At 41.2% G+C, this 15,324-nt stretch overlaps 1 protein-coding gene across 3 annotated transcripts in view; it reads right to left on the bottom strand.

Annotated features, from left to right (window-relative positions):
- LOC138516797 (histamine H2 receptor-like) overlaps window positions 1–13,125 on the bottom strand; it is a 623,453-nt gene extending 610,328 nt beyond the window's left edge. For all 3 annotated transcript variants that reach the window (XR_011282313.1, XM_069632203.1, XM_069632202.1), the window contains exon 1: window positions 12,336–13,125. Coding sequence is in view for 1 of the 3 variants with exons in the window: in XM_069632202.1 (XP_069488303.1) it covers window positions 12,336–12,444 (109 nt within the window). In the remaining 2 variants the exon portion in view is untranslated. The remainder of the gene's footprint in view (window positions 1–12,335) is intronic.
- Between the last annotated feature and the right edge of the window lie 2,199 nt (window positions 13,126–15,324).

The following is a 15,324-nucleotide window of genomic DNA, read 5'->3' as shown; positions in this document are numbered from 1 at the left end:
AATTTCTCTCTCCCCTCATGCATTTATTTTCACTTGTGTTCCTTCAGCTTTCTCTCTTCATGTATTTAATTTCACTGGTATCCCTTCTTTTCTCTCTCACATCATGCATTTACTTTCACTGGTATCCCTTCCTTTCTCTCTCACATCATGCATTTACTTTCACTGGTATCCCTTCCTTTCTCTCTCACATCATGCATTCACTTTCACTGGTATCCCTTCTTTTCTCTCTCACATCATGCATTTACTTTCACTGGTATCCCTTCCTTTCTCTCTCACATCATGCATTTACTAATACTGGTATCTCTTCCTTTCTCTCTCACATCATGCATTTACTTTCACTGGTATCCCTTCTTTTCTCTCTCACATCATGCATTTACTTTCACTGGTATCCCTTCCTTTCTCTCTCACATCATGCATTTACTTTCACTGGTATCCCTTCCTTTCTCTCTCACATCATGCATTTACTTTCACTGGTATCCCTTCCTTTCTATCTCACATCATGCATTAACCTTGACTTGTATTTCGTCCTTTCTTTCCCACAGGCTGCATGTACTTTCCTTGTATTCCAACTGCTTTATCCTTTCATGCATTTACTTTCACTTGCATTCATGCCTCTTTCTCCCTTCATGCATTTACCTTCACTTATTTTCCTTTCTCTTTCTCCCTGCATGCATTTACTTTCACATGCATTTACTTACAAGTACTTTCACTTGCTATCCTTCTTTTCTCCCTTCATGCATATACTTTCACTTACATTCACTCCTCTTTCTCCCTTCATGCATTTGCTTTCGCTTTCAATCCTTCCTCTTTCTCCTTTCATGCATTTACTTTCACTTATATACCCTACATTCTCTGTCCCATCATGCATTTACGTTCACTGGTATCCCTTCCTTTCTCTCTCACATCATACATTTACTTTCGCTTGTATTCTTTCATTTCTTTCCAGTCATGCATTTACTTTCACTTGCCTTCCTTAGAAGTGATTGGATATACCCAGCTGGTAAGCTTCTAAGTGATTCGACCGCGGCTGATTTTGCCGCTGCCGGAATTTTCGCATGAGAAAGGTGGTGCGAACTACCAAAGGTTTGCACCTTTCTCATGCGAACACACTTACATACTACGGGGGCTGCAGGGGTTTCCCCCGCAACCCCTGGTCACTATACTGTAAAGTATAATGAGCGGGGTGTAGCGGGGGAAACCCCTGCAGCCCTCGTTTTTTTTACTTTGTTTTTTTTGTGGGTGTGCTGCAGGGGTGTCCCCCGCAACAACCCGCTCACTATGGCACACAATCTTTTTTTTTTTACTTACCTGCAATGCTACCACCAAAGGTTCGAACTTTTGGTGTTCGAGCCTTTGCTGGTAGCATTTTTCAGTCGTTTTGTACGGTCGGACCTTTTTTTCGGTCCGATCGTACAAAACCGCTGGTAAAGGTACCAGCGCATCAAGATGGCCACACCCTGGACTGGCGACTGGTGCATAATGTTCATACTGGTGCTGTTGACACCCTTGGCTGTCCATGGTCTGATCATTTTTTTTGTCAACACCACGTTTATAAAGCCCAGCTCCCTCTTAAGAATGGATAATAATACCAGGTCTATGACTACATACAGAAACATTAAAAACATCACACCAACCATTTTCGCTTCACTAGTAGCTTCCAAATTGGAGGATATTGATTTATACGAAGGTGATAAGCATGAGCTATTTTGTCATATATCATCTGCCATTAATGAGACTATTATTACCTTAGCTCCAGAAAAACAAAGATGATAAAAGTGGAAACTAATAATAAAGCTTGGTTCTGTGACAAAATTGTAGAAGCAAGAAAAATAAAAAAAAAAACATATGAGCAAGAATGGCACAAAAATCTGTGTCCGACTACCTTGGATAAATATAGAAAAATCAGTTCAACAGCATAAGAATGTCATAATTAGGTCTAAAAAGATTTTTTATAATGAATGTATTGACAACGCTGAATCAAGCTAAAAAGAACTATTTAAAATTCTTAAAGACTTTGACAATAACACATCCTCTTTTCCGCCTCTTGAAAAGGACTCTGTTTGGTGGCAACAAATTCAGGATGAATTTACGCACAAAATTGCTGGACACAGTCCAGTAATTGCCAATCAATTGGCCTATCTTGATGTCAAGAATGAATGTTCTAACCTTAATCATCAAGATGACACCTCTTGTGCTCATCTTCCTAACTTTGAATTTTCTGCTCCCTCTGAACAAGAGATTAAGGAGATAATAAATCATTTGAAATGTACATCCTGCCTGGTTGATGCCTGTCCATCTTTTTTTTATTTTTTTTAATTTTCTTTTATTATTTTGGTACAGCTGAAATCAATCAACTTTTCAAAATTACATATAAATAACCATCACATAAGAAAACAATTTAAATTACACTTTCATTTCACAATCAGTTACATTTCACATAGGATACTTGGAGACAGGAAAAGGAGCAATGTTAAAAGAAGATAATATAGAATAAGTAAAAAGGATAACAAATATAGATAAAAAAACAGGAACTCAGCCAGGGGATCAAAACAAATGTAAACAGCTAAAAAGCATTTTAGAACTGACTTCACATTTATCATTTTTACTGTCTCAGTTCTACTTGGTAATCAAGTTATTTCAGTCGGTAAGATTTTTTCCGAAAATTGTACCAGGGATTTTATAACAGCAAACCTGGGGCTGTTTAATAAAAAGCTCCACGTCTCAATTTCGTTCCTTTCCATATGAAAATTTAACAAATTAGAAAAATATTTATTTCTGATGTTCTTCAATTTAGGACATGATACTACCACGTGTTGCAAAGATTCACTTACAAAATGAAGCTCACAAAATCGACAATATTTTAGGTTTAGGTTAGAGGAAAGAATTTGACGCCTCACTAACAGCTCTCTCGTTTAGCCTTATACGCAAAAATTGCTGTCTAATTTTTGCTGAAGGGCACGTTAAAAGGTAATTCGCCACTTGACCCAATTTCTTATTACCAAAGATTCGGATGTCAAAGTCTTTATAATTAGTGCAGAGTTAATAATTTTGAATCCAGGCCCATTGATAAAAACGTTTTTTGGCACTTATTGGGCTATCAAGTAAGAACTGTAGAGAAATATTGGCTTCCACAAGAATTTTAAGAACAAAAGTTCGCCATGTCGTCGGAAAAGTTAAATCGGAAGAGTTCAAATAACGAGCAACTGTGCTCAAAATATTATTATTTGTCACACCCAATAAACATTTGCGAAAGAAAACGCACATGCTCCATTTTATTCTACTAGCTAGTGAATTTATACCCATTTCAAAACGTAAAATGGGCATGGGCACACAATTTGGTAAATGTAGCACCTTTTTCCAAAAAGCAGCTTCTAGCTTGTCCCATGGTTGACCGTTTTAATAGAGTTTTGATTCAATGCCATATAGTAGGTAGGCTGGCAAACACTTTTTGTTCATAAAACATAAAAAGGTGCTTTAAGGTGAATTTGCCATATCTGAAAACCAGTATTTTAGCTTGTGACACTAAGGATAGTAGTTTAGATTGCAACATGGTCAAATGTTTGGGGTCGCCAATAGTATTCTGAACAAACAGACCTAAATATTTATATTCAGATACTATGCACAAGGGTTCCAATTGGAGATTCCAAGCAACATTTTGAGCCATGAATTTCCCCTTAGGCCTACATATCATTATTTGTGATTTTTCCAAATTTATGATTAAATGATTTTTCGCAGCATACTCTGCAAGTGCAGTTATCATCTTCTGGAGGCCCCTAGGCGTTTGCGAAATTAAAACCAGATCATCAGCGTAGAGTAACCATGGTATACGCTGATGACCCAATTGAGGCGCATCTGATATGATGCGCTGAAAAACGTTGCCTATGTCAAAAATAAACAAATTAAATAAGAATGAAGCCAGAATGCACCCCTGTTTGAGTCCCAAGAATGTAGTGAAAGATGCTGATAAAGCACCTTCAAAGGAAAGTCTAACTCGCATAGTAGTTTCGGAATGTAGTTGAATAATTAAGGATAACAAAGTAGATGGACAACCAAGTGAGTGTAATTTATGAAATAACAAATTCCGATTAATAGAGTCAAAAGCAGAACGAAAATCAATGAAGGCAAAATATAAGGATTGTTTTCGATCTGCATATTGGGATTTGAGCATATTTAATGAAATCATGTTAGGTAAGGTGCCAAGGCCGGAAACAAAGCCTGATTGTAAGGGATCCATTTTTGAACATTTCTTCGACCAATTTTTCAATTCTCTAAGAATTAAACGTGAATAAATTTTACCTGGGACATCAAGAAGAGAGATCGGCCGATAGCTGGCAGGATTGGCTCGATCCCCCTTCTTGTAAATTCGGATAACAATAGCCTGCTTCCATGCCATGATGTAGGAATGCTCTGTGAGGCATTGATAGACTCAAACAGGAGATACAAAATATCTGCCCAAATGTCCGGGAATTGTTTGAGATGGATATTAGCCAAGCCATCAGGGCCAGGGGCTCTAGAATTGCTTGCCTGTTTTATAAAATACAGTATATCATCTCTGTCAAAGACCAAGTGAAACGGTGGTAGGACCACTATATTGGCTAAATCCCCAATAGGAGGAGGCTCGGCAAATAGAGCTGAAAAGTGCTGGATCCACATAGACTCCATCACATCATTTGCTTGGACAGCCACCTGATGCCCCGCTGTAGATTGGTTAATAATAGACCAAGATTGAGCCGAATTCTTTGCAGCTAAAACCTTTAACATAGAATAACCATCGGATTGATATAGTTTTGCCCTCATGCCCCTAATCCAATTCCTGTACTTTGTTCTAATTTGGGATAGAACAAGGGCACGCATGTCTGATGGTAGCTTAAGGGCAGCTCTCCTATCTGCTCGCATGGAGGCTTTTTTTACTCTAATTTCCTGGTCAGGCAGATGTAGATAAGGTGTCTGTTTCTGTTTATGAAGAAAAGAGTTTGATTGAAACATTTGCATTAAATTATGGTAAACAACATCACCCGGAGAAGAGCTCCCTTTTCGTTTAATCAATTTTGCTTGATAGTGATCTCTAAAGGCTGTGAGTGATTTTTCCGACCATTTCAATCTGTTCCTCGCAGGGTTAACTTTAATGGGAACTAATATAATTGAAGATTCCAAATTTGATGCAACAGATTTTGAGGAGCACATCATATTTAAAATATTATGATTGCTAGCTTCTGTATCAGTTATTTCAAATGCTGTGATATTATTCAAGAAACAACCATTTACATACATAAAATCAATAGTACCTTGACTTCGACCACGGTGCCAAGTGGCTCTGGGTGGTATATCCTGCGGAAAAGTTCCATTTTGAATAAACAGATTACGAGATTGAACCAAACTCGTCCACTTTTGTAAGCAAAGTTTTTCAGAATTACATGGAGGACTCAGGCAATGCAAGTTTAAATCACCAGCCACTAAAATAAAATCAGTGACACCCTCGAGCACAACTATGTCTAGGGCATTGGTCACAGAATTTAGAAAAGTATTATCATCAATTCCCAGGGGGTTCCAATAAACATTTATCACAGCACATGAGAAATTGTTACCCATGATTTTTGACATTTGTAAAAATGCGTTAGGATAGAACCGTGCTTCAATTTTTAGCAAAGAGGATTGCTTCACCTCAGTTAGTAGTCACGAAGTGGGATGCCCCCGGCCACCCTTTTCAGCTGGATTCAAAAGCACATCATAGTTCTTCCAAGATGGTACAGAAGTAAACCAAGTTTCTTGCAACATGATGACATCACGCCCCAAAAGCTGAGCATTATTATTGTTTAGCAGATGCGCATGTCCTCTTGAATTCCAACAAACAAAGACCAAAGAGCAAATTGTGAGATTGTGAAGCTAGCATTGGTTACTCTTGGAGTCACACAAACAAGTATGTGGGGTCACAGCCTGTGATTTGTTTAATGATTGAATACAAGGAGAAACCTCAGGATGAATTGAAGATGAGTTCGATGTCTCTGACATAGAATGAAGCAAAAAAAACCCAGATTAGAGAGTTGTTGTTTAACGGCCCAGATAGAGTTTACCACAAGTCGCGAGTTTATCCATATATTTACAGATGAGCAATTGCCCTTGTTGATAAATTCCACCAGCTCGATGTCTATCGAGCCGATGTCATCTAATGCAGGAATTTCACTAAAGATTGCGAGAACGGAGGCACGATTTAGCTTATACTGTTTGGCTGGAGCAGGCATACAAGTAAGTGTTAGAGCATGAATCGCTGGTCGTTTAGGGCCGCCACTCAGAGGTTTAGATTTTTGTGGCGGAGGCACAGCTTTAGGCATGTGCAAGGGTACACTAGCAGAATTGGGTTTCACAAAGCCAGCATTTTCAAAAAACTTGTTCAAGGACGTGTGAATCAATTTTTCTATGTCTTTGGTAGTATTATTTTCAGCCATAGTGCCAATAGCCATGGACTGTACAGACACTTGAGAAGTGCCTCGAGATAAAGGTGCATTGATAACATTTAGAGGCGCAGTTTGCAAGTGTTGCGCTGGACAAGTCTGTACAGTAGTTTGAGGAGCAACAGCATTTGCGAAAAGTGGAAATTTTTGCACATGCTCCGGTGGCGGAACAGGAGAATCTTTTAAGGGCAGAGACTGAGGCGGCACAAAGATCAACTTTTTGGTAGTGGAGTTGGATGTCATGTAATCATCAATAGCTTTTCTTAGATTTTTTAGTAGTATATCATTATCTGCAAGGCCCTTAGACAAATCTGTTTTATGTGCCAAATCATTTGTTGTCTGATTCAAGAGTGTGTTTTTGGACATGTCAGTTGCCACTCTTATTAAATCATTTAGCGGGCTATGCTCCACTAGCACTGACAAAACCCTCTCTTTCCGGTTCAGAGACTGCATAGCATATTTTTTTGCAACTAGTTTTGCAGCAGCGATCGTGGTAGCGGCAGGTATAGATAGATTTTTAACAAATACCTTGGTTTGCCTACCGGGTTTGACGACAGATTTGATATTTTTGGATTTTTTAACTGGCGGGGTCTTTTTAAAAACCCCTTTAGTGATGTCACCCGAATTTAGTTTGCCATCGAATAAGGGATTAATTGGTTTCATTGATTTTATTTGCTGAACCGGGGAAGAGTTATGTCCCACACTTATAAGATCTATAATGGGGTTAGGAAAGCACGGAATGGTATGGTATTCTTTTAATGGGGTGGTCGACAAAGGAGAGGTCTGAGAAGCTATGGACCTCCTGATTTTAGAAAGGTCATAAGGTGATCTCAAACTTTCTAGTTTGTTGGCAAATGTAAGATGGTCTGCCAAAACTTGATTCAGTTGGTTGGAGTGTAGATCAGCCTTTGTGGCTAGGACCTCAAACAGTTTGGCTAAAGCAAAAATTGCTGTGTTCATCGATGTCAAGGCTATTCCAGCTTGAACACTCTGTGATTCTGTTGGGCCCAAATCAGGATTACCATGAAAATTTACTTTGCGCGGGGTAGGGGCACTGAAAGACAAATTTGCTATGGAATTCACAGCACTGATGTTAGTGAATAGAATGGGGGATTTAGACAGATTGTCAGAAAGTGTATGCGTAGAGAAAGCAGTGCCATTTAAATTAAGATCTATAACCGGCATATCACTGGAGATTGCACTTTTTGAATTTGAATTTCTAATGGAAATAGCGTGCTTATCTGGCATTGCAGTAGAAGGAACAGCAATTCCGGTTAGTATATTTTTTAGCAAAATACTATCAGACAAAGATACATTTTCATTTGCAAAGGAAACAATTTCTGGGGTCACAAAGCCGGATTTTACCAAGTCTTCATTTTTGTCATTCACCAAAAGATTCCTGGAAGAAAGTCCATTTTGTGAGTCTTTTTGCGGCACAAAGGAACTTTGGACTTCTTGACCGCTTGCTGCTAGTTTGATGTTTTCATTTTCAGTATCCACGGATGAAGCCGCACTTTGATTACTACAAAAGGGTCGAATATCCATGCCAAGGAGAATTTCGGCTCTTGTTTTCCCTTTTATATTTAAATTGCCTGCACGAGGTGTGGAACTCAAGCGAGGTTTTCTTTTAGCCACAGGTGACTTCTCACCATTAGAGTAGTGAGATACTGTAATAGGAGGCATCCCTTTTTTTAAGGTAGAAATGGTTCGCTTCATTTTTTTTTTTTTTTCTCTTCATTCACCCACAACACGATAGAGTAAAAAACGTAATTGTGGCAAATTAATACAAAGAAAAGTAAAAGAAAGGATAAGAACGCCACCTGCGACAAACGCGGCAAAGCGGGACTTCTGGGACTTGCTGGGTGCACGCGCAGCAGCCCTTATGTAAGTCCCGCCTCTGAAAATGAGGAGCAGAGCCTTCTGGGCGTCGGAGTCCGGGAGATACAGCAGAAAGAGAGCACAACAGACGAGTCTCCCGCGGCAAAGCGGGACTTCTGGGACTTGCTTGGTGCGCCTGTCCATCTGATCTACTAAAAGTCTCCATGAACGTGCTGGCACCATGGATCGCTAAAATGCTCAATTCTTCCTTCCTTTCAGGTAAAGTACCTGCAGCTTTGAAGGAGGTATGGGTCCCGCTCTTTTGATAAAGAACTTCCTTGATCCCTCTTGCCCTAAAAACCATAGACCCATTATTAATGTCCCCTATCTATTGAAAATCTTAGATAGAATGGCATATGTACAGCTACAGAGGTTTATTGAGGAACATAAACTTATCAATCCAAATCAGTCTGGTTTTCGTGCCCAACATGGTACTAAGATCACTCTTTTGGACTTAAGATCAAACATTACCAGAATTATTGAAAGAAAACATATTGAGTTGCTGCTATTATTAGATCTCTCGGCAGCATTTGATGTCATTGACCATAATTTTATACACAACAGATTTTTGACTGTTTCCAATTGTTCTGAGAATGCAGCTAAGTGGATTGTGTTGTTTCTGGGCCCTAGAATATCTAGAGTGGCAGTTGAGAGAGCTCAAGCGACACCCATATCTAGTACATGCAGTGTTTTGCAGTTCTCCTGCTTGTCTCCCTTGCTGTTAAATATGTATATCAGACCCTTTCTCGATCTTCTTGGGGATCTGGGTGTTCAATTAGCAAATTATGCGGATGGCGCCCTGATCCTCTTCGAGCTCCCTGGTAACTATCAGAAGGATGTTGACGTTGTAAACCACATTTATGCCAAAATCCAAGTCTGGATGGCACTTAACTCACTAACCCTCAATCACTCTAAAACTGAGTTGCTTATTATGGCATCCAGTCCTCGACTAAAGAACCTCCCTCAACAGTACACATCATTTGAGGTGGCTGGTAATGTTATTCCTGTGAGTAAATCAGTGAAAACCTTGAAAGTGATGCTGGATGATCTAAATGAAAAAAAGGTCTTCCAGATCCGCTCATCTTGTGGATATGTAAATACATTATTACATCAGATTAGACAATATCTTACTCTTTCAAACAGATCTCTCCTGGCTTCCTCATTAATAAATTCAAAATTGGATTACTGTAACAGTTTAAGGATTGGGACATCTCAAGGGAATTTGAAACCGCTAAATGTCACTGCCTTTAGGAAGAAACTTCACTGGCTTCCGGTGAGGCAGAGAATTAGGCACACAATTCTGTCTCTCACCCATAAATGCCAGAATGCTAAGGCACCACTCTTTCTAATAGACTGGTGAAGAAATCATAATGCTGAGTGTACATTCATCTGATACTCTTCAGCTCACCCCGACAAGTGCTCACCTGAAAAATGTTGGCGATTGCAGTTTTGAACTTAATGCTCCACTTGAATGGAACAACTTGCCTATGAATATCAAAACATCTCCATCAGTTTCTCTCTTTAAGAAATAAGTGAAGACTCTGTTCTTCAATTTACCCGAATAGAATCTTACTAATTTTGTACTGTATCTTTCTCATCCTTCTCTAGGAGTGCTCTGAGGCCTACAGGCATGCAGTGCCTTAAAGAATTGAAATAAATAAATAAATTAATAAATCGTGCATTTACTTTCACTTATGTTCCTTTTGCTTTTTCCCCTTCAAAAATGGGCTTTGACTTCTATTCCTTTATCTCCCTTCATGCATTTAATTTGACTGGTATCCCTTCCTTGCCCTCTCACATCAGGCATTTACTTTCACTTGGATTTCATCCTCTCTCTGTCCCCGGCTACATTTACTTTCCTTGTATTCCATCTGCTGTCTCGCTTTATGCATTTACTTTAACTTACTTCCTTTCTCTTTCTCCCTTCGTGCATTTACTTTCACATGCATTTACATTCATTTACTTTCACTTGCTATCATTCCTCTTTCTCCCTTAATGCATTTACTTTGACTTATTTTCCTTCCCTTTTCTCACTTCATGTTTTTAATATCACATGCTGTCCTCCCATCCTCTCCCATCATGCATTTACTTTCACTTGCATAAATTCCTCTTTCTCCCTTCATGCATTTACATTCACTTTCAATCCTTCCTCTTTCTCCTTTCATGCATGTACTTACACTTGTATACCCTACTTTCTCTCTCCCATCATGCATTTACTTTCACTGGTATCCCTTCCTTTGTCTCGCACATAATGCATTTACTTTCACTTGTATTCTTTCATTTCTCTCCCATCATGCATTTGCTTTCACTTGCCTTCCTTCCTCTCCCATCAGGCATTTACTTTCACTTGTATTCTTTCATTTCTCTCCCATCATGCATTTGCTTTTACTTGCCTTCCTTCCTCTCCCATCATGCATTTACTTTCACTTGTATTCTTTCATTTCTCTCCCATCATGCATTTGCTTTCACTTGCCTTCCTTCCTCTCCCATCATGCATTTACTTTCACTTGTATTCTTTCATTTCTCTCCCATCATGCATTTGCTTTCATTTGCCTTCCTTCCTCTCCCATCATGCATTTGCTTTCACTTGCCTTCCTTCCTCTCCCATCATGCATTTGCTTTCACTTGCCTTCCTTCCTCTCCCATCATGCATTTACTTTGACTTATCTTATTTTCCTTCCTTTTTCTCCCTTCATGCATTTGATTTCACGTGCTGTCCTTCCATCCTCTCCCATCATGCATTTACTTTCACTTGCATAAATTCCTCTTTCTTCCTTCATGCATTTACATTCACTTTCAATCCTTCCTCTTTCTCCTTTCATGCTTGTACTTACACTTGTATACCCTACTTTCTCTCTCCCATCATGCATTTACTTTCACTGGTACCCCTTCCTTTGTCTCGCACATAATGCATTTACTTTCACATGCCTTCTTTCCTTTCTCTCCCATCATGCATTTACTTTCCCTATTAATCCTTCTTCTTTCCCCTTTTATGCATTTACTTTGACTCATATTCCCTACGGTCTCTCTCCCATCATGCATTTACTTTCACTTGCATTCATTCCACTTTCTCCCTTCATGCGTTACATTCACTCACATTTATTTTCATTTACATTTACCTGCAATCATTCCTCTTTCTCCCTTCCTGCATTTACTATCACTGGTATGCCTTAATTTCTCCCTCCCGTCAAGCATTTACTTTCACTTGTATTCCTTCCTCTCTCACTTCATGACTTTGCTTGTACTTGTATTCCTTTCTTTCGCTCTCCCGTCATGCATTTACTTTCACTCATTTTCCGCCCTCTTTCGCCCTTCGTGCATTTGTGTTCACTGGCATTCCGTCCTCTCTCCCTTCATGCATTTACTTTCACGTGTATTCCTTTCATTGACTGATCAGTGTATCTATCTCCCGCTCAGCCTCTTCTAGTCCCCTCGTGCATTTCTAGTCCCCCTCCTGTGCTTTTCTTTCGCCTATAGAACATGACCTTCACTCCTCACCCATCGGGCTGCACATATCCCCCACCGGCTTTGCATTTTCTCGCCCGTCTATGCCTCATTATTCCCCATCATCTATTTCCCTCCGACGGCTTTCGCTCGGAAGCATGCCCTGCCTTTTGCTACTAATACATTCTCCTCTTTTCCACATGTAATTGAACACCCTGCTGCCCCTGTTATAAGACCCCCGCTGTGACAACCTCGCCTTCTTCTGATGTTCCTTTCTCTATCCAGCCGCCCTGCCCGAGTTCCACGCTGCCTGCTACTCCCCATTCACACAGTAGACGCCTTCCTGCCGGCAGCAGTTCCCCGACCTGCACACACCCTGCACCAGGGAAGTGCTTTAACAAAGTTGAAGTCTTTCGCAGCAAACCATGACGTGTTATCGATGTGTAAGAGGAGAGCGTTGTCTCGGAAAACGGCAGCATCTGCTCACGCGGACTAAGTAGATCACACATTCATCCATATAATGAACACCACTTCCCGCCCACAGTCTGCATGCGTTTTATTTACCTGCCAGTGCCTTCTCCGCTGTCGTCTCGTCTCTGGGAACTATTTGGAACTGTGGTGCATATCCTCTTATTAAAACTCGGAAATCAGCGCAGCTTGAGAAAAGGGGCATCCTTCCTCGGTCACCTGAAAGGCACGGCCTCGTGCCGCGAGCTGGAGGGGTTCCTCTGCATGGTGCACGCTTATTCGGGTGCCGGCTGCTCGCACCCCAGCACCGCTGTCGTCCATCTAATAGGGGGTGAGTAGGACCCGCGGTCAGGCGCCACACGCCCGAGTCACCGCATGCGTAACACGGTGCATGTGCAGCGGGGGGGCCAGGCCACCTGAAGACCGCAAACCCGAGTCACTGAGAGACGAGACGAGTGCTGCGCCTGCTGTCCCTTGCCGCCAGGGAGCGCTCGCTAACCCGGCAGGGAACCACACACAATCGCAGAAGGAAGAGCCGTGAGGGGCACGTGCCGTTAAGTGGCTCGCACTGAACTCGAGAGCGCGGTGTCCCTCCAAAGAAAGTGCGCTAAATGAAGTATATGACAGCGCCGCGTGCAGCGCCTCCCACTGGCCGCCGGTGGGTGTTCTGGCTCTTGAAATGGACGGAGGGGCTGAAGTGCAGCGTGTTGGGCGCCTCGCTCTAGACGCCGGGAATGTTGCGGGGGGCAGCAGCTCCTGAAATGCCCCTGTTTACCCCCAGGTAACGACGCTGTCAGACCCCCAGAGGCAAGTGTGGACTGCCCGCCACGCTCTGGCACAGGCAGTCTGCTGATGCTGAAGAGGAGGCAGAGGACTCTTGAGAAGATGAAACGGACACCCCCCCCCCCACACACCCCCCGGCTCCCCACTTGCTAGGGACTGCAGCCTACTCGACGACTGCTAGTGCTTATATGCCAAGCCTCCCGGTTTAGACGGAAGACCAGGCATCCGTGGCAAGCGCGAGAGACGGACGTCCAGTGTATTTTCTGTGAGGGTATCCTGCCACCATTGCAAATGAGCCCTAGGTCTCTACGCAGGCATCTGTACACACAACTCCGCAGTCGCTAAGTGCACTCGTCTCCGTCCCTGCCCTCACTAGTGTGGGGGCATCAGTGCCATTGTCAGCACACACGGCAGCTCACTGTGCGATCCTGGGCAAATCCACATATCCGCATGCCCCGCTTATTTTATCTGCAAGCATTTTCAGCACTTGCAAGCAGTCTAGGATGGGCATTTGTGAGCTGAGATTCCGGCAGCTTGCATTTGCTCTTTCAGCGTCTGCTGTCCATGGTGCTGAAGACTACATGGCTAATCACATGTTATGCATTCCCTGGACCAAGGTGGGACATTCTCATCCACGGATCCCTTGCACTCTACCACAAGGTTACTCCACTCCTTATGATGCACCATCTCAGCTAATGTACCCATATCGATAGTCCAGCGGATACATTGACGTCAGCTATGCTTTTTATTAACTCTTAGTTGTGACTATTGATTAGTGGCTGGATGGTTGCGACAGGGGATGTGTGTGTTTCTGTGCGTAGTTGGCTTAAACAATGGGTGCGTGTGTGTCTGTGTGCCTGTGTAATGTTACATTATCTGACTTTATTATTTTTAAAAATATTTCAATATGGTTTAAAAACGAAACCATTACACATTCTTTATAAAAAAAAGAAACACAGTACAAACAAAACAATATCAATGTACAATTCAGAGAACAATCCTAAAAGTACACATACACTACAAACAAACAAAAGAAGAAGACAAAGGAAAAAAAGGAAAAAAGGGGAAAGCAAGTTTCTCAGTAAAGATGAAAATAATAAAAAACATTTGCCATGAAACGTCAGGAAAGGCTAACGATGCATTTATATCGGTGAATAATGCAAGAGTCTTAGTAGAGCATGAAACATCCAGGTACTATTAACTTTACATCGAGATTTTAGATCATCAAAACATTTTGATCCATATGAGACAGAATTTTACAATATAAAAGAGCAATTAATATTACTCCTTTCAAATAACAAGCAAGTAAGACTAACAACATCAGAGTGAGCAGTTTACACTGGCTGCCGCAAGTTTTACAACAATTGGGAAACTACCTTTACTAAGCTTCTGCAGGTTTACTATTCTGTCAATTACAACTAGACTAAGACAGCTTATCCTATCAAGCAGCACCCCAGGTATGGTTTGGATTCCACTTTTTATCAACCATTCAGCACAAAATACATTCGTTAAACTGTAGCAAAATTCAATATCGTTAGAGATTCTTCAATTTTGAACAAAAGTGTAGTTAGTGCCAAAAGCAAACGTGTGCTTTCTCCGCACATACATCTTTCCCAGAAGGATTGTCGCGCCAGTATAATGGCCTCTGGATAGTAAATGCCCAACAATCTTACTCGGTCCTGTACAAAATGAGAACAATGTATTACTAAATGTTTGAGCGTTTCTTGTTGGACCCATCAGCGAGCAAAAATGACATGTGTCCTTAATGACTACAGTAAGTGGTGAGTGCCAACGTTGTGTCCGTTCCAGGGTATCAAATTGATTTAATTTAAATTGAATATAAGTTCTTCTGGCTTTATCACAGGGAAACTTCTGTATATAAGAAGAACGTAATGCTCTTTTTCTAGGGTATAAGGCATATTCGAAGGTTTTATAGGTGCGATTGGTTTCCATAGTCTCAATGTAATCCATTTCGTAATGTTTAATTTTTACACTCAGTAGTCCTTGAGCAAGATCCTTAACTGTAGTGTGGATACGTTCGAGAATTGCCTTCATTTAAGCAACAAAGTAGACCATTAATAGAACATTTTGTCTAACAAAAGCCCATTGCGGTCTTGGTACCGGGGAGGCAAAAGGATTTTAGCATAGCAGCTTAATTTTCGCCACTCAAGTCGCAACGCAAGAGAAAGAAGGCCTAATTCTTGCCGTATGATAGAATTAGGAACAGCAGGAGATAAACCTAAAGTTTGTTCCATAACTGGCCTTGGATAGTATTGAAAAATTGTTCCAGTTTGTGAGAAAT

This window comes from Ambystoma mexicanum, chromosome 6q (assembly GCF_040938575.1).
Source record: "Ambystoma mexicanum isolate Mex_15411 chromosome 6q, UKY_AmexF1_1, whole genome shotgun sequence".
Lineage (NCBI taxonomy): Eukaryota > Metazoa > Chordata > Amphibia > Caudata > Ambystomatidae > Ambystoma > Ambystoma mexicanum.
The sequence above is the reverse complement of the archived record's forward strand: the minus strand, read 5'-3'. Positions and strand labels throughout refer to the sequence as shown.